Here is a 19,446-nt window from a genome sequence, read left to right as displayed (position 1 = left end):
ATTATAATATACTACTGTTTTTATTATTTTAATCTTTCAGTCATGCCTGACTAACGATACAGAAGGTACAATGACACAGCACACATGCACTCATGTTACCATATTTAAGAATATAAAACTGACCTTTACAAAGTGGCTTGTTTTGGCTGTGTTTTAATGGGCGTGTATTTTGTAAAATGCAGTCACATTTCAGTTGTTTTTGAAACGTAGAACAGTAAATAAATATCTAAAACAATTATCTCTTCTAGTTACAAACTTTGTAGTCATTTGTTGCTTGCCTTAAAAAAGTTTGCATGTAGAAGATGTGAAACAAAATTGTATCTTAGGTTTTTCATGTATGCATTTTAAGATATAAAATAATTAATTACTATATCCATAATACAGAATTCCACTATAATTTATCAGGCTTAGAAAGTCAGCTGATTTGAGGCTAAAAATATGATTTTTTGAGCTAATTAATGCCTTACCTTACTGCTTGGAATCTAGCATTATAAGTGTTTGCCACTCATATACTCTGCAGAGGCTGAAGTAACTACTAGAGATACATTCTGAGCTTTTGATTGGTTATACACACATCACTGAGTGTTGTAGGCATACATAAGCAGGTATTTTTAAAACTGGAAGAAGTGGATGGGGCCATCTTAGTTGACTCAAAAAATATACTGATATGTCATAAAATAGGATATGAGGGTCTTAGCTTATAGTCTAGCTTTTCAGTATTGCTAATTTAAGTATATAATTAGGCCTTTTTTACTATTTAATTTTAAATTAAGAAAATGTATAACAATTTTATTTATAATGTACAAGTTGATACTAAACTTATTGGCATACAGTCATAAAATAGTTGCTCAGTAAAGTTATAAATGGGAGTCTACAAACTGAATGGCATGGCCTTTGACCTATGACCATAGGAAGACCTGTCTTTGTTCTTCCTCCTTATACAAGCACTCAATAAAGTGGACAGTTAACCATTTTACTGTTGGCAGGTTAAAGAGTGCATGTCATTACCTCTTAAAGAATTATGTTTAAAGTTTTAGTAAATAATAATTGGTAAGAATGAATTGCAGATGGCACTGTAGGAAAGCCTTCTTAAAGTGAAGACACCACTTTAGATGCTGAGGAGCCAGAACCCCCATCCACTGATACCAAGTTATTCGTTCAAGCACAGAAATTGGTGTTTGATCTAAAACAGTTTGCACTTGAGCAAAGTTTGTCAGACATCAGACACTGTCATGATAACTCTCTAGGGTCAGTTGCAATGTTACTTGTGTAAATGTGGCAAACAGTCATGTATTAAAGACTCTTATTACAAAGTAAACACATAAACAGTTATGTAAAGACTAAGAGTGAAAGTTTGCTATACACACGTTTGTGCTAATGACCCAGTGTGTATGATGTATAAATGCATAGTATCTTTTTTACATGTTCTATATTTTCATACCTATGAAATAGAATTAAATATAAAAAATATGCATTTTTGTTCCATTTTTATTTTTTTATTTTTTTTGAAGTATACACAAAAACTGCTCACATACACATAACAAAAATGGCTTTAAACACACAGAAAAAATGAGTGGAGGCCCTTAAAATTCAGAAATTCTGTGTAATCAACATGGAATCCAGCTTTGCGTGACTCATTTTTTATAATAAGGGCATTTTGATGCAGTTGGAAGAGTGCCCTTAATGTCAAGGCTCTACTGTATTAATTCAGTCAGTTTAAGAAGTTATACAAATGAAATTTGAAAACTTGAAAGTGAATAATAAAAGTATTTTTGATCGTTAATGTCTACATAAATTACATTGCACTCCATATATTTTCAAACAAGTCATTAGTAATTTAATGAAAAAATATGATCCTTTGTGTTGTAAAGACTGTATGTGTTCTACAGGCTTTCCAAATTCTATTAAGGTACACACCATGTTAAAAAATTATAGTATGAATATTTTCATGGTTCTTGGTGGTTACAATGTTGGTCAAAATGACCAAGCCCTAAGAAAAAGAATTAATTAAACCAGGACCATCTTGTTCTAAAGAGTAATGATTACAGTAGGTAAGTTGGATGCTATTGATAAGTACTGATAGCTAGCAGAAAATAAAAAACAAATTTAATTTTCAGCAAACATTAACCAGAAACAGCAAGTGGATGTTAAATGATCTTAAAACAAATTTTTGGTGGTGTGACATACCCTGCCACTTAATCACAGTAAACCATATTACTTGGCATGCAAGTCGTCCATTAACAAACTATTAACAACGTTGTTAATAATTGTTGCTTTTCAACATTTGCCAAAAAGTAATATGCTAGACCTCAGTTGATTGTCTAGTGGTTTATATGTACCAAACTGTAAAGACAGGTTTGGAATACACTAACATACAGTGCTTCAGACTGGAAGTTACAGAACTGAATTTTTGGTGAGGCACCATTCATACTTAATCCAATAAAAATGTCCCCTGTCCTTTTATAAGTACTTGTAAGAACACCAAGAGATTGAGCTAACAATTTTTTTCACTCAGTCTTCCTGGTAAGTTATGATAGTAGTTTTTCTCTTAATGTTGTAGACTAGATGTATGCATTAGTTTTATACTATTTATGTTTTTTTTTAAACTTTGTTTTGTTTTACCTTAATTTACTTTAATTTTAACTTTTTACCAGATGTTTGGTGCAGATAGCCTAGCTGTTTTGTGCCATAAAACTCTAACCAACCAACCATTTCTCAGTGCTACAATGTTAGTGGTGGCTGCTGACATCGTGTCTTTCAACCGATAAAAGAACCTAGAATATTTAAGAGAAACTAAAATTATTATAACATTTCAGTGTAGTTATGAAGGTGATAGTAATGGTGAAGATGTGTTGAACCATAATGAGGTACATGACCTGAAGAGTAATATGATAATGTAAATTTAACAAAAGAAATATGAAGCAACTGGACACATTGTAAGAAATGGTAATAAACTGTTCATCTCATTATTCTTCATTTTATACAAAACTTTATCACCAAAACTGTAGCAGTCTTATATCCTATATTGAAATTGTTTGTTTGAAATTGTGTGTATGAGATGCATTGAGTAATGTAACTGCTGTACATTTCTCATTCTAGTTTACCTAACACTACCATTGTGTCTGCAATTCTTGATTCCCATTCTAGTTTACCTAACACTACCATTGTATCTGCAATTCTTGATTCCCATTCTAGTTTACCTAACACTACCATTGTGTCTGCAATTCTTGATTCCCATTCTAGTTTACCTAACACTACCATTGTGTCTGCAATTCTTGATTCCCATTCTAGTTTACCTAACACTACCATTGTGTCTGCAATTCTTGATTCCCATTCTAGTTTACCTAACACTACCATTGTGTCTGCAATTCTTGATTCCCATTCTAGTTTACCTAACACTACCATTGTGTCTGCAATTCTTGATTCCCATTCTAGTTTACCTAACACTACCATTGTGTCTGCAATTCTTGATTCCCATTCTAGTTTACCTAACACTACCATTGTGTCTGCAATTCTTGATTCCCATTCTAGTTTACCTAACACTACCATTGTGTCTGCAATTCTTGATTCCCATTCTAGTTTACCTAACACTACCATTGTGTCTGCAATTCTTGATTCTCATTCTAGTTTACCTAACACTACCATTGTGTCTGCAATTCTTGATTCCCATTCTAGTTTACCTAACACTACCATTGTGTCTGCAATTCTTGATTCCCATTCTAGTTTACCTAACACTACCATTGTGTCTGCAATTCTTGATAGGGTTGTAAATAACACCATTCTGAGAATCAGTATTTTTCTTTATACATCACCTGTACTTAGTTTTTACACAAGTTTTCACAGCGAACACTTTTTGAGGTACAGCTATCTGCAAGACCTGTTGTCCTAGATACTCGGCAGAAGTTGATGGAAGAAGGGGGGGGTACTATGTATGAAACAGAAACATTAATGAACAATGATCCCCAAAAATTATTATTAATGCAAAGCATGCATAAAAAATGCATCATTTCCTGAACATAAATAAACAGTGAGGCAGCAGACAAGTGAATATAAACATTAAGTTTCTATTTTAGTGTTATTATAAGTTTGTTTTTTTTGTACTTGAAACATTTCAACACTGAAGCAAAGAAATTGATCTTACAATAGTGACCAATAATTAGATATAGTGTTCATAAGTTTTGGGCTTTTTGTGTTATTTTTATTGCCATGGTGACTACTCACTTTGTAAAATAATTCTCTGGGGAACAAAAATGGAGTCTTATATTTTGAAACAAAACACAAAAACATCATATTATTTATTATTTACTAACAGTAGTAAGAGTTGGATGTTTTTATGTTGCATTGCTTTGTCCACTATGATTTTCTTACTACAAAGTCCTCATCATTTAAAGTCAATTCACCATATGGTGAATTCCATATAAAGGGACAGAACATTTTGACCTGCAACATTACAAACAAGAGTTATGGTTGTTGTTGTTGTGTTGAATTAAAGCTAAATACAGACAAAAATACTAAACATTGTTGAAAGGTTTGTAATGATGGTGAAAGGGGTTAAAAAATGTTCTTTGTCTTTGGTGTTAAGATTTACACAAAAAGTGTGATAATATAAATACGATAAGAGATAATGAACTTTTATTTGTAGAGTTACTATAAGAATGCTGTCACAGTAAAAAATACCAAAATGTGTTTGATTATGAGATTTATGTTTGTTGTGAATATTGTTCAGAAGTTAATGATTTTAACTCTGAGTTCATGAAGGATTTTGAGCTCTGTGTATATACCTTTTGTACAACACTCTTTCAGTAGTGTGTTTGTACTTTGTTCTCAAATATGTGAATGGTATTGTGGTCATCTAGTCATCCAACAATAAATGTCCCTGAAGCTTTCTTTTAAGCTTTCTTGGTCGTAGGTGCTCACGGTGTGCTTTATTGTCAGTAAGGATTGAACCACAGTTTGATTTATAATATTCTATAATGATATTGCTGATGGTGAGATGTAGATGAGGACCATAGATTTATTTTCTCTTTCTTTGTTCTTGTTAGAGTTATAATGTGAAGTGGTAATATCTCGTGTTGATCCCAGCTTATTAGGTTTGATAGAGTTATAATGTGAAGTGGTAATATCTCGTGTTGATCCCAGCTTATTAGGTTTGATAGAGTTATAATGTGAAGTGGTAATATCTCATCTAGTGTTGATCCCAGCTTATTAGGTTTGTTAGAGTTATAATGTGAAGTGGTAACATCTAGTGTTGATCCCAGCTTATTAGGTTTGATAGAGTTATAATGTGAAGTTGTAATATCTCGTGTTGATCCCAGCTTATTAGTGTTGATCCCAGCTTATTAGGACTTAAATATTGACATTATTTATCACCTCAGTTTCCTGGTTTTGTAATTTCTGAATATACATATATTATACACATATTATTGGTACATACATCCTTTTCCATTATATTCTATTACTGTCAGAGTCTTTTTAACATTTGTTGCACCCAGTATCAACAGTACACAAATTTTTTCTAAGTGTTTGTATGCTCTGTTTTAGTTAGATATTACTTAAAACATTGCAGAAGTTAAAAATGTATTAAAGTTAAAATTAATAATGCTCATTTTGATCCAACAAGCAACACTTGTACTTAAAACGAATGGATGTCGTTAAGGGTCTTAAATAACCATGACCCATTAAATACAGGGTGGTGGTAATGTGTTCCTGGTGTCTTTTGTGTTAGAGCAAATAAGTGGTATGGTCAGATTTAGAATGGACCTCATTGCTAATGTAATACAGATGTAGATGTTTGCTTGTAGTCACATTCCGTTTCATAAGGTATATGTCCAGCTCCGACAAATGAATAGTAAAATTATACTTGGGGAGGTCTGGAAGAATGTCTTTGTGCAACTCGTACAGTGTGATTACTCCTTACATCCTACACACACAGGTGGACCTGTGAGCATGATCAAAAGGCTAGTCAGTATGCAGCCATGTCTGTTCCTACACATTAGATACTTGGCACACCTAAATAAGATCAGAGCTAGTCTACTTGCCAGCAGTCAGTTACTCAACAGCCTTATTAAATCAGTTTCTTTTGATTGATTGGTAAGTACATTGTTCCTCAAATCATAGGAATAGTTTGAGATGATTAGCTGCTAATTTGTCGTAATCAACCTCACTTGTGTGGATATCATTCAAGGTGGGAAGTTTTGGCTTTTTTTTTTTTTTTTGTATTGCTGTTTGCAGGTTCTAATGCTGTTACATTTGTTCACAGGCAAAAAATGCTGACCATTATTCTCAATATGTGACAGAAGATTTTGAAAAGTACGTTGAAAGAAAACGTTGTGACCACATTCATGGAAATCATGTTGAGATGCAAGCTCTGTCCGAAATTTTTAATAGGCCCATTGAAGTTTACCATTATGGCTCTGGTATATTCCTGTTTCTTTACTCCTTACATGAGAATAATTAATTGTACGGTCTTTGGTTTTGTTCTTTTTAACAACATCTGTCTTTTTGTTATTTTTATGATGATATGTGGATGTTGAACTATAACTAATAGTTTGTTATACTTGATAAGTAATTTCCAAAGCACAATCATTTTCCTATTCACAACTTTTTCAAAATAGAGGTTTGAATCTGAATAAATTAAGATGGACATCAAACTTTTTTTTTGTACTTCAACAAATGATAATCCTGCTAAACAATAACTGTTTTAATTTGTTTTTCTCCTAAAATTATTTATTCTAATAATAAATATTAAGTATATTAAAATATTCCAATACTAAAACAGCTGCATGAGTAATTTGATTATCTTGTTTGCTTACTCACTTAGTACTGAATGTTTGTTTTAGTTGATTATAAAGATAGTAACAGCAAAGAAACTGTAGCACAGTGGAGGTCACCATTGGCTGGTATCATTCATGATAATACAGTAGAGGTCACTGTGTGTTGGTATTGTTTGTGAGAATACAAAATAGATAAGCATGAGTTGATATCACTCATGATAAAATATGTCAGCATGTATTGGTATCTCTCATAACACTAAGGTCACCATGGGTTGGTATAACTCATGGTAGCACAGTGGAGGTCACTGTGGGTTAGTATCACTCGTGAGAACACATTGGAAGTTGCCATGGGTTTGTATTACTGATGAAGACAGTGGAGGTCACTATGGGTTGTTATCAGTCATAAGAACAGAGTGGAGGTCACTGTGGGTTGTTATCAATCTTGAGTATCCATAACATACTTCGAAATGGGAGGTTTTTATGAGGCAGTTTGAAGAGCATAGAGTAGTTTAGATAAATTATGCAGAGGAGTTATTTGGGTTTCAGAAAGGACAACATATGATAAGGTAAATGCATCTTTATTAAAATATTTTAGAATGAAAGGAAATAGGGGGAGAGCTGGCCATTATATTTTATGGAAGGCAACATAAAATAATGTAGGAATTTTTTATGACAATTTTGTTTGGATACCATTTTTATTTTAATTTGTGTATCTTTAAATGTATTATGAGTTGTTCACTTAAACTGGTTTGAGACATTGTCATTTCTTGATGAAAGCAGGTTGTTTAAACAGTTTAACAATAGCCCCAATTAAATGGATAAAAATAATTTCTTACCAAATCAACATATGACTGGAAGTGGTAATTTTTATGAGGTATAGAGGAAACTTAAGTAAAGTGTACATTTCTTTATTAGATGAAATTATGATTAAGGTAGTTGTACAATAATTGAGTAATTTGTACTAAATATATGGTTAACCTGGTGGAATGTTTTTGTTTTATCGAGCCATGCACTTTTAATTGTTTTGTGGCTTATAAAGAAAAGTAACAAGAAATATGTTATTTTATATACTCAAAACAAGGAAAGTAAATAAATCCTTATAAATAATTAACTATTATAATTAAAAATTAACATTTTGGTGTACTAATTGGTGTGCAATGACTTTTAACTTTTTTATACAACTCTTTTTACAGTTACGAAAGGATGAGTGATCTCCAAAGCTAAATATTTTGGAGAGAAAGAGAGAACATATTTGTATTTAAAGTTTATAATTGATAGTGGTTACACGTGTATTAATCAGCATAGATTGACAGGTTATGGCTGAACAGAAAAAAGAAACAACAAATGTATAAATTTAAAAAATAGAACGTGTTATGTGAAATATTCGTATAACATAAGGAATATCTGGGGATGTAATGAATGAAGACATAGAGAGATGTGCCTGTGTATTTGTTAATTGTGGGTTTGTTTGATATTAATAATAATAAAACTTTTCTTACTTTTCTTTTTAGTGTCAGGTTCACATTTTAGTTCTGTGATATTCTGTTCAGAAAAAATGTTCTTGTTCACATGTCCGTGGACCTTGGAAAAGAGTCTTTATTATTTTAACCCTTTTGTATCCTTTACTGAACATAACACAAAGTTTTAGTGTTTTACATTCAAAATGTTATTACACTACTATATGTTTCTGTTATACCAATTAATGTTGCATAGAATCTTAGCTAATTATCAATATTTTGTGTACAAGTTCTTAAATCAACAGGACAATATTAAGAAAAACTCTGCATTTCCCCTACTGTTACACACATGATGCATTTTTGCTAGGCATCTTCCATGTTTTATCCACCACCCTTCCAAAAAGTACAAAATAAAAATAAATTACTCACTATAAGATCATTGCTTGAATAAAGTATAATTTTTATAGTCTTTAACTTGTGTGATTACAGAGGTATCACACAACCTCTCACATCCTTTCTTTCAAGAGTTCTTAATAGCCCTTTCTCATCTGTTTTTTATTACAAGGCCAGTCAAAGTCACTGATCCTATATGGAGATAAGGTGGAGGAAATAACAGATAAAAATGTAAAGTTCACTGGGAAAAAACAATTTTGAAATGTACTTAGGAAGTTTTAGGTGTCACACAAAAGAAATTTGAGATTTTTGAGATAAGGAAAGTATTTTTAATCTTACTATGAAAATCACTTTGCACATGGACTATTCAAAATAAATGCTCTATATGTTCATGGACAAATCTTTATTTTAGTTTATTAAAAATTTTGTTTTTTGTATGAGAAGGACATACAATATTAACTGAAAGACTGTAAAATTTTGTGATAATATACACAGTATATTAAATATGAGAAGTTGTAAAGAGTTTCAACAAGTACAGAGAGGTCATGTGGGTGGTCGAATTGATCAAGACCATGTTGAGAAACTTGACTGTAAGGTACATCCTGTTTGATGTGTGTGAAAAGCAGGGCTATTGTTAAACTTTATTTTGTACATGTTTTCTGTTAGGTTGGTTCATTGTATATATTTTAATGTGTTTAATTTCCATTCTAGGGCTGAAAATGAATTTAGGTGTTAGGGTTATATTTATGTGCTAGTCTTTGAGAAATTTTGTATAGGGGTATGCTGGTATTTTCTGTGTATGGAATAGTGCAGGTGATTAGGTTTCCTTTATTCTGTAGCATTTGTTAAGTGTCTCTTGTCAGTGTTTTTTAATTTGTTAATAGTTTCTTTGGTTACTTTAGTAGGGAACTGGTTTACATTAATAAAATATTGAGTTAGGTGCACAAATTTTCATCATCAGTGTTTTTTTAGCATATAGTGCATTTTATTTTTTAGAGATTGTTTAGTGCCTAATTTGTGGTGTTATTACATGAATAGAAAAACCAGTTTGAGTAATGTCTGTTGTACATACTTATTTCCATGTATTTTAATGGTGAAGGCTAGGAGAGAGTGTGTGATGTTAACATTTACCATGTATTTGTTTTCATCTTCCACTATGTGTTTATGTATTGGGGAAATTCTGTTTGTTCATCGTAGCAAGTAAAGTTGTAGAAACTTTCATTTACATATCTAATGCAGGCTGGTATATGGAAATGACTAAGCGTGTTTTTCTGTGTAATATAAGAAAAGAATGGTCTAAGTACCTGATAATGAATTTTCCAGGACAAGTTTGAGTAATGAAGGAAGTATATATCTTTATATTGACAGAAAATAAATGTGACTCATGGTAACAATTCAGTTAGGTGTTTCTCTTTTGTACTTCTGATTCTCCTTTAGGGAGATTATGAAGTAATTTCTGTATTAATTTGAACTGTGTTATTACAAGAGAGGGAATGGGTTTACAGTATCAGAGCTCAATGTAAAGAACTTCCTATCTAAACTATGTAAGTGTTGTAGAAACTATGAAGATTTTTGTTGTTGTTTTTTTAATTGGGAGCATATTTTGGAAACCTAGGGTTACAAAATCCAGTTAAATTATTTACTGTGTTTCGTGATGATGAGAAACTCGCTTGAAGTAAAAATGTATCTCAAGATGGCTGGTTTGGGTGTTAACACTTTTATTAAAATAAAGTTTTAATACCCAAACCAGCCATCTTGAGATACATTTATCAAGTTTGTAGTTTAAAGAATTATAAGGAGACATAAAGTTTTTGTGATTTTTATGTACTTTTGATAAACCATGGTTTTTAATGTTCTTGGTTAATATTTGTATGTAAAAAATTATAATACTTAAGAACAATTATTGTTGTTCAGTAATATTTTGTGTAGCTTGTTCAAGTTTTTATTGTTATCTGTTGGGTTAAGGTCAGTATTTCATTGAGTAAACTTAGATATATTATTCAGTATATTTACCATTAAGGAATTATACTGTTTGGTTCAGCTATAAATAAATAATCTTTAAATTAATATGGAATGGTATGCACATGATCAAATAACCAATATCAATTCTAAAAGTAAAATTCACTGTTTGAATGTTGATTTAAATGTGAAAACTCTTAAAACTCAGTTAAAACTTGTGTACTTGAACATAAGAGCACCAGTGGTTGAATGTTCTGTTCTTCCTTATCTTCCTTACTAAAAAACTGTAACTTGTAATAGAATTATTTTAAGTTCTTTTTATAATTTTTAATTTATCTGTTGAAGTTGGCCTGGCATGGCCAGCGTAAGTCGCGTGCTCGTAATCCAGTGTGGTTGGTTCAGCGTTAAACATGCTCGCCTCCCAGCCGTGGGGTGTATAATGTGACGGTCAATCCCACTATTCGTTGGTAAAAGAGTAGCCCAAGAGTTGGCGGTGGGTGGTGATGACTAGTTGCCTTCCCTCTAGTCTTACACTGCTAAATTAGGGACGGCTAGCACAGATAGCCCTCGAGTAGCTTTGTGCGAAATTCCAAAACAAACAAACAAACAAACTGTTGAAGTTTGATTCTGTAGTTAATAAGTTGTTGATACTTTAACCTACTAACAATTATTTTGGTTTTTATAATTTTTAATTTATCTGTTGAAGTTTGATTCTGTAGTTAATAAGTTGTTGATACTTTAACCTACTAACAATTATTTTTGTTTTTGTAATTTTTAATTTACATGTTGAAGCTTCAGTCTCTAGGTAATGAGTTGTTAATACTTTGATTTGCCAATAATTTTCAGTATTCTTTGTGTAATTTTAACTTTATGCTTAATTTATTGAAAAATGAGTTATTGAAACTCTGACATACCAATAGATAACTCCTTTTGTGGCCCAGCATGGCCAGATTATTGAGGCACTTGACCCACAATCTGAGGGTCACAGGGTTGAATCCCCAGTGCACCAAGTATGCTTGCCCTTTCAGCCATGGGGCAATTATAATGTGATGATCAATCCCACTATTTGTTGGTAAAAGAGTAGCCCAAGAGTTGGCAGCGGGTGGTGATGACCACTATCATCTAGTCGTAAACTGCTAAATTAGGGACGTCTAGTGCAGATAACCCTCGTGTGTCTTTGTGCAAAATTCAAAAACCAAACAAACAGACTCCTTTTTTAACTCTATGCAGTTGGTTTGTAGACATTACCTTTAGAACACACAGACCAGATATTATGGTGGAGTTTAGAGAGACTATTTTAGTTACTATAAGTAGGAAGTCACTAACAATACCTTAGTTGTTGTTTCAGTAAGGTTTATCAAAACTGTATTAGTTAACTTGAAATCTAATTTTGGCTCTACTATGAATTAAACACTAAGGGAATACAAATGTTATGTTTTTTGTAACTGTTGTATTTGACAACATAGTAAGAGATTATTATATACAGTAAGATTAACAATTCATCCTTTTTCCTTAACTGTGAAAGGTACAAAATGTAAATTCCATTAAAAATATTCATAATAAGAGTATCTTGATATAATGTTTCCTGGTTTAATAAGTCCATATTATGTGTAAAAGATGTATTTTACTGAAATGTCATTTTGTTATACAAAAGTTTTCTTTCTTATCAGTAAATCTTTTACAAATGATAAAATCTTGAAAATGCACAGATCTTACACAATGCTAGTATCTCATTTTTGTTTGTAGCACAAAACATAATTTATTTTTAACTTTTTACTATTTTGAAACATCAGTTTTAACATTTCTGAATAATACCTGGCTGTCTGTGTTTTTCAAGAAGTCCTCCTCATCATTCAGTAGAATTGAACATAAACTCTTTAACATGGTGTACAATCTTATATATTACAGTTATGGATAGGCTATATGTAACCCTTGTTCTGGTATTTTGACAAAACAAGAACTTTCCACTTCACAAGATAGAATACAACACCATCTACAGGTATTTTTATGAACAAAGGACCCATCTTGTAGAAATCTTCATATTCTTGGATATGTTAGTTATATAGTTTATGATTATTTGGCATATTTTCTTTGCCATGAATATGATCCAATGTGAATTGTAAGTTTCTGTTCTGTTTTAAATTGTTTACACAGTTATGTAAACTACATAATATCAATTTCCAATTTAAATACAAGAATTATTACAATTTTCAGTAAATTTTATATACATCTCTCTCCATTTATTTTCTGGTTAAAATACAACTTGTGGAATCTGTAATTATGACCAGTCTTTATGTTTATCTCTTCTCTCATGATTAGTTTCTTATGGTTTCAAAGTTGAAGTTTTGCACAACAATATTATGGGAAGATAAAATTGAAGCAAATTTTATTTCCTTGTAAATCATTCAAGCCTTTTTATCTCGTTCATTAATACCCTCAGTACAGTGATAAATCTACTTAGAATTTGCATATGACAATCAGTTTTACTTTCAAAACGAATTTAAGTATTTGAGAAATATACAGTAAAGACTTTAATGTATTTATGCAGATGTAATAAATGTTTCTTTGACACATCAATCTTTGTGGCTTTCAGAACCAATTAATACCTTCCATGGTATGCATAAAACAGACAATGAACCAATCAGGTTAAGTTACCACAGAAACATCCACTATAATTCCATTGTTGACCCGTACAAGGCAACTATCGGAGTTGGACTGGGACTCCCAGCTTATAAACCAGGGGTAGTTATTCCCTCAGTTTATTATTCAACTTTTTGTTGTTGGTTAAAAATAGTTACATTGTAGTTTTTCTTTTGTTGTTTTTTGTCTTGTTAACCCTGAAGATAAGTGACATTTTTTTAAAATGTCTGTTACATGTATTCCTTTTAAATTAATAATATACATTCATTTGATGTACATTTATCATGCTCAATATGAATCTAGTATTGTGTGTCTGAGCTTTTATTTAAAAATATTGTGCTTGAATTTAAAACTTATACTGTTCATGTAACGTCTTATTATTTTAAACACAAAATAGTTGTTAATTTATTTTCACAAAATTGTGGTAATAAGTTATTACTCAAAACTCTTTTGTCTCATGATAAACAGTTGACACAACCAATAACTGGATTTTTAATTTCTTTTTCAGGCAGCAGAGAAAAGCCTGATAATGGATGCCATCAGATCTTCAGAAAATCTTCAGTTAGAACAGGTACTCACATCTATGAGTTGTTAAATGTATATTTAATGTTATAAATATGTTGTTATCTGATGTAATGTATTCTTAACTTTTTTTTTTCGTAATGTAAAAATCATGATAGCTTTAGCTTGAAGTTCTTGTTTGCACATTTGAGCATCCTAACTTTATAAGAGGTGCTTACTGCTCCATAATATTTGCTATCTCGCAAAGGTAAGAAATTGTTTCTGTAATATATTGATATATTACATTTTATGTTTGCAGGTGTAGTGTTGTTAAAATACATGCAGTAATAAGATTTTAATCAGAATTAATTTAATTAATTCTTACTTTAAACATATTTTGTTAAGGCTATGCTGGAAGATAAACTACGAGCTACAGACTGGGAAGCTACGAATGAAGCCATAGAAGAACAAATTGCAAGGGAATCGTATCTTGAGTGGTTAAGGGAAAATGAATTAAGAACAAGGAAAAAGGTTTGTGTTCAAACAATCATTTTGCTAAAATAATTATATTTAAATAATTAAATAATTATATTTAATTTTCAGAAAGAAATTTATATTGAAACAGATAACGGATCAGTTGTAAAATGTGTTTGTATTTATACCGTGGAATCTCGTAGACTCCATCAGCAACAGAAACATCAAGTTCTAGTCTAGCAACAACTGATGGAGCAACCTGTGGAAACGTGTCTCCTCTAGCAGCAGGTAGAACCCCTCCTCGTATCCGTGGAAACAACTCGGCTTCTAACAGTCCCAGAATAGATAGTCATGGAGAAGATAAAAGCTGTAGACCACCTGATAATAAAGGTAGTGAAAGTTTTTATTATAAAAGTAAACTGATGAAACTTTGAACTTGTGTCTTGTACCTACGTTATGTTGAATTTGTGACTTTATGTTTTAAGGAAACCATTTGATTATGTATTTCTTGTCTGTCTAATGAAAATTAATGGTACCAAGAGACATGTATTTGAATAGAAAGCAAATAGTTTTATAATTTTTACAATAAAACATTACATGTTCTGTAATACATTGGTAGACTATATGTGGTAGGATAGTTTGTAGTTTTTAATTGGGGGGAGTAGATAAAGCATCCAAAAGGTATGTTCATTTTTTCTACTACAGAGAAATTTTTGTTATTTTTTAGTTTTCATTTTGAAAGATAAACTAGATAAACTACAAGTTTCCACTATGAAAGAGATGAATATAAAGTTGTATGGCAGAGAAATTTGTGTTAAAATAATTTAACAGGGAAAACCCTTGTAGGAATTTTGTTGACTGGAAGCTCTCCTTATAAAAATGTTTTTATTTTTTCCAAGCCGGTAGTCCCAAAGCCGGAAGTTCAGGTATGGATGGAGGTCATGTTGATAATCTACTAGGACTCGAAACTGGTGCATGTTCGTCAAACAGTTGTGCTACAAATAGCCAAGAAGACTTTTCACTTATAGAAACAGCAAGTTTCATGAATAGGCTTCCTCCATCAGTCTTTGGTAAGTTTAGTTACTGAATTCTGTTAACCTTTTCAGTGTTTCTTGTAGTTATCACATAATTACTGATAACGCATTATTGACTGCTTCTGTACTTTCATTTGAAATGTTATACACAAGTTGTTACATCTTGCCTGTGCACTTTTTAACCTTCTCTGCTATAAGAACGTACGTGGAACAATCTACATTAACTAAAGGTTTTACCTTTTGAAACTCTACAAACTTTACCCATTTCATATTTCAAATAACTAATGGAATATTAGAAAATGTCTTTTTATTTTTTTATCATAAATCTAAATATAAACGTGGCACTGAGAACAGTTTTTCTGTAAACATAGCATGTTGATAAATTATGAAAATATGTGCATTACATAACTAATGAGATTTGAGTAATATTAAAACTATTTACATCAGGAAATATGTAATAAATATTTAGAAACTTCAACTGTAAATGTTACATCTTTAGTTGGAATGTACAATTATATATTCATATGTGTGAGGCCTGATATATATTCAGGAAGAAAGTAAATTACCATGGAAGTTACAAAGCAAATTAACTTAGTTTCAAATGCATAGGATACATTGGAACTCCAGCCCATATCTGAATATTTCTTAGCAGACTCTCAACGTATTAATCAATGTGAACAATTTATTTAAAAATTTCAATAATGACCAAATATAGGGATTAAGGATTTACTTGAAAAATGGTATTAATACTTGTTCAAAGTAGGTTGGGAGGTCTCTCGAAAGTGAGTTTACAGATTTACATAAGGGTTGTCAGAGGCAGAGAAGGGAGCATTCATATTAAGTATATGAATTTAATTTTGTAATTCTTGTGTTGAAGCCCAAAATGTGAGATAAAGGGGTTTATGGAAGGCCCTGAAGATAACTGCATTGAATTACAGGATAAATTACACGGACATACCATGTAAAATAAGTATCTATGTTTAGATTTTGATGTTTGGGGATCAAAAGAGATTTGGAAGCCTTTGTGATTGAATGATTCAATTGTTGTGAAGATGTTTGAAAACAGTTTAACAGTCTTTATAAACAAAATATGTATTGCAGTAACTGTTTCACAGATAACTCACTAATGTACCAGTTACTGTGCCTTTCCTTTTTTTTGCAGGGTTAACAGAATGGGAAGACTCGGACATACTTGCTAAAGTTTTAGCTCAGTCCCAACAAGAGTACCTCGACTCATTGAAACGGTCAGCATCAAACACCAGGGATGGTGATCAGCCCTCTAGCTAACAAAGTCTTTATACAAAATTGTTGTTAGATTCATAATGGTATAATTTTTTCTTTCACTAAAAATCCAAAGACAAAAGTTTCTGTATTTGCACCAACAACACATTTTCAATATTTTAATAGGTGTTCCCACCCTACTGAAGAAAATCTGTAGATTACAGGAGAGATTTGGTTTTCAAAATTTTGTGTGTTATTCTGCAGTTCGATATTTGAGTAATTTATTATTGCTTGAAGTTACAAAGAAGCAGGAAGTAAGAAAAGATGGCATATTTTAGAAGTCATGCTTCTAAAGTGGTACTTCAAACAGTTTTACTTGGTTAGAGAAAGATTAATTATATATTTCTCTAATTGTTAAGAAAGTACAAGTAATAGTTACTTTCGGTTTATTTCTCGTGCTAAAAATACATTGAGTGATATTTATACTATCTGAATAATGTAAACCAAACACCAAAAGTGTCAATGAATTAAATAAGGTTTCCCACTTTGTAAATATGAAAGAGGGTTATTTAATAAGGAAAGAAATTGATAGGAGAAAACGTGTAGATTGTTTTTCATCTTGTTCCATTTTATCATTCTAAATATTATAGGCCTGCTATTTGTTTTTTGCTTGATTTTGTGTAAGATTTTGAATAAATTACATGATTGGCACCGAAGGATCAGTTTTATGCAAGTTTTAACTGTTCCGAGGTTTATTATAATGTTTGTAAAAATGGTCAACACTCTAATATACAGCTGTCGTCACGTATGACGTACGGGAGTTCACTATGGAAGGAAAGTCGTACTGATACAGTAAAGTCAAATTGTGGGGAAAAAAAAAATATTCACATAATCTGTTACTGCCCAGTTCAAGAGTGCTTGAACTCCCAAGCGTTTAAAGCCGTCCTTTGCTAGGAGACTTGTGATATTCAAAAAAGGAAAATGTTGAAGTAAAAAAATGATTACAGCACAAGTTTGATTGGTACAGTTTTGTTATTCAGTGTTTTTCTGTTATTACCTTATTTACAGTAAAATTGCATTATACTATGGTGATAGAAGCCAATACAAACACTAATAGTGGAGGACTGACACTATGAAAAATTATGAACACTGTTCTGAAACATGTTTATGACTTCAAATGTAATGTGGTGGTTTTCTATGGTCATGCTTTTAATATTACTTGGTTTTTAAAAAACTGGACTCTTGGGAACTGAACGTACGTGTGTAAGACCTTTTAAAGATAGAGGTTTACTAGCATGTAAAGTTATTATACCAACAAACAATTACAGTTAAGTATTTCATAATATAGGGTAGCTGATCATCTGAGAATTGTGGTATGGTGCTGTTTAAATAACAAGTTGTACTTTCTTCATCCAGAAAGTAATAAGTGAATTGGCAAGTGTAATTATAAGGTTTTAGTTTCTGTTTAATTCATAGAATTTAAAAGTAACATGCTCAGGGTCCATTGTTTCATAAGTAATGGATGTGGTTTTATTATCAACATGGAATAAACGTTGTGTTTCTTACAATAGTATGTTTTCTTCTAAAACCAAGTGAAAAGAAAAGATGAAAAATATGTTGATACTGTTGCAATAAAAATGCTTTAGGGATGAACTGTTCAGTTGGTGTGTGGTGGAACTAACCTTATTGGTGTCTTTAGAATATAAACTTACTGTTATTAAGATTTTAAATTTTCTTAGTGGAAAAAAACAAGAACTGTTGTAATAAGGACACAAGACACTGTCATGCATTCAAATTTATAAACAGTTTTAATGACACTGAAGTAATGGTCTCATCTTTTTCTCAGGCCAGATACTTGGATTGCTGTAGGAGTCTGAGTTTACTTTATGTACAGACGAAGGCATAGTTGTGTCATACATGTCACATGTTGGTTTGTTTCACACTAAATGTTGTAGAAAGAATGGAGAAGCTTCTATACTTTTTTACTGTGATCTTGTTAAATAAAGGTGTTGGGGGGGGGAGCTCCTTGTGTAATGACCTTTGATGCTTTTATAACAGTAAAGTAGTTTTTCTACAAAAGAGCTAAAAATGGACAAAACTTATCGTCAGTGTGTTGTAAAAAGAGTTCTATGAAATAAAACTAGAATGAGGCTTCTTTCTGTGGGAGTCCAGATGTGTGCAGTTAGTAGACGAGTCTTACAATTTAAATTTATTTACATTATTTAACGTGCGACATTTTTGCCGTGCATGTTTAAGAACAAACAGTTAACTGTCTTATCAGTTAGCATGTTACAAGAATTTCTTCTTTGGAACCTTTTAAGAAAGGCATCCACGTTTTCCGTGTTAAGAAACATATCTCTTGTTGGTAGAAAAATGACAACATGAAATCCCTAGGACTGAAACTTATTTGACTACATTAGATTATAGTGTGAACTTGTTTTAACAAACATTTTGTATATATAGATAAAACATATTACTTCAAAATTGTAATGTTTAGATATATTTGTTAGTTTTTTGTAAAGTGGTTGGTAAGTTAAAGATGTGGTATTTTTGAGTTAAAAAAAACCTGAAATTGAACCAGCATTTCGGTGAAAGTAAAACATTATATGACATGTGAATAACAACTCAGGTTTTGTTGTTTTTTAAAGAAAAGACATTTTACAGAACTGTTGATTATATTATCAATTAGTAATTGAAAAAACAAACCATACCTAGTTTTAAGTATAGGTGTAAGATGTTCATAAAATGAATAAAATTGTATTCAAACTTAACATCTTTGACCACAAAAAGTGTACATTTTACTTTCAGATGTGTGAGGAAGTTAAAAACAAGGAGTCAGGCTAGTTTTCTTTCTGTAAAAATATCATGTTGTAAATTATGGTAGAGAAGAACTAACTTGTGAAACCAGTCTGTATCTAAGGACATTTACAATAGAAGCTTTTGTTTTATAACTGTACAACTCGATTATTTTCAATAAATCATCCAAGTCGTGAA

At 31.4% G+C, this 19,446-nt stretch overlaps 1 protein-coding gene across 1 annotated transcript in view; it reads left to right on the top strand.

The window, feature by feature from the left end:
• LOC143256448 (OTU domain-containing protein 5-A-like) overlaps positions 1 to 19,446 on the top strand; it is a 23,605-nt gene extending 4,159 nt beyond the window's left edge. Inside the window, exons 4-10 of the mRNA XM_076513694.1 lie at positions 6,260 to 6,416; positions 13,176 to 13,324; positions 13,731 to 13,793; positions 14,129 to 14,254; positions 14,401 to 14,587; positions 15,097 to 15,267; positions 16,394 to 19,446. Coding sequence (XP_076369809.1) covers positions 6,260 to 6,416; positions 13,176 to 13,324; positions 13,731 to 13,793; positions 14,129 to 14,254; positions 14,401 to 14,587; positions 15,097 to 15,267; positions 16,394 to 16,518 — 978 coding nt within the window. The 3' untranslated portion in view covers positions 16,519 to 19,446. The remainder of the gene's footprint in view (positions 1 to 6,259; positions 6,417 to 13,175; positions 13,325 to 13,730; positions 13,794 to 14,128; positions 14,255 to 14,400; positions 14,588 to 15,096; positions 15,268 to 16,393) is intronic.

This window comes from Tachypleus tridentatus, chromosome 7 (genome assembly GCF_004210375.1).
Source record: "Tachypleus tridentatus isolate NWPU-2018 chromosome 7, ASM421037v1, whole genome shotgun sequence".
Taxonomy (NCBI): Eukaryota; Metazoa; Arthropoda; class Merostomata; order Xiphosura; family Limulidae; genus Tachypleus; species Tachypleus tridentatus.
Note: the sequence above shows the minus strand (reverse complement) of the source record. Positions and strands in the feature narration are given on the sequence as shown.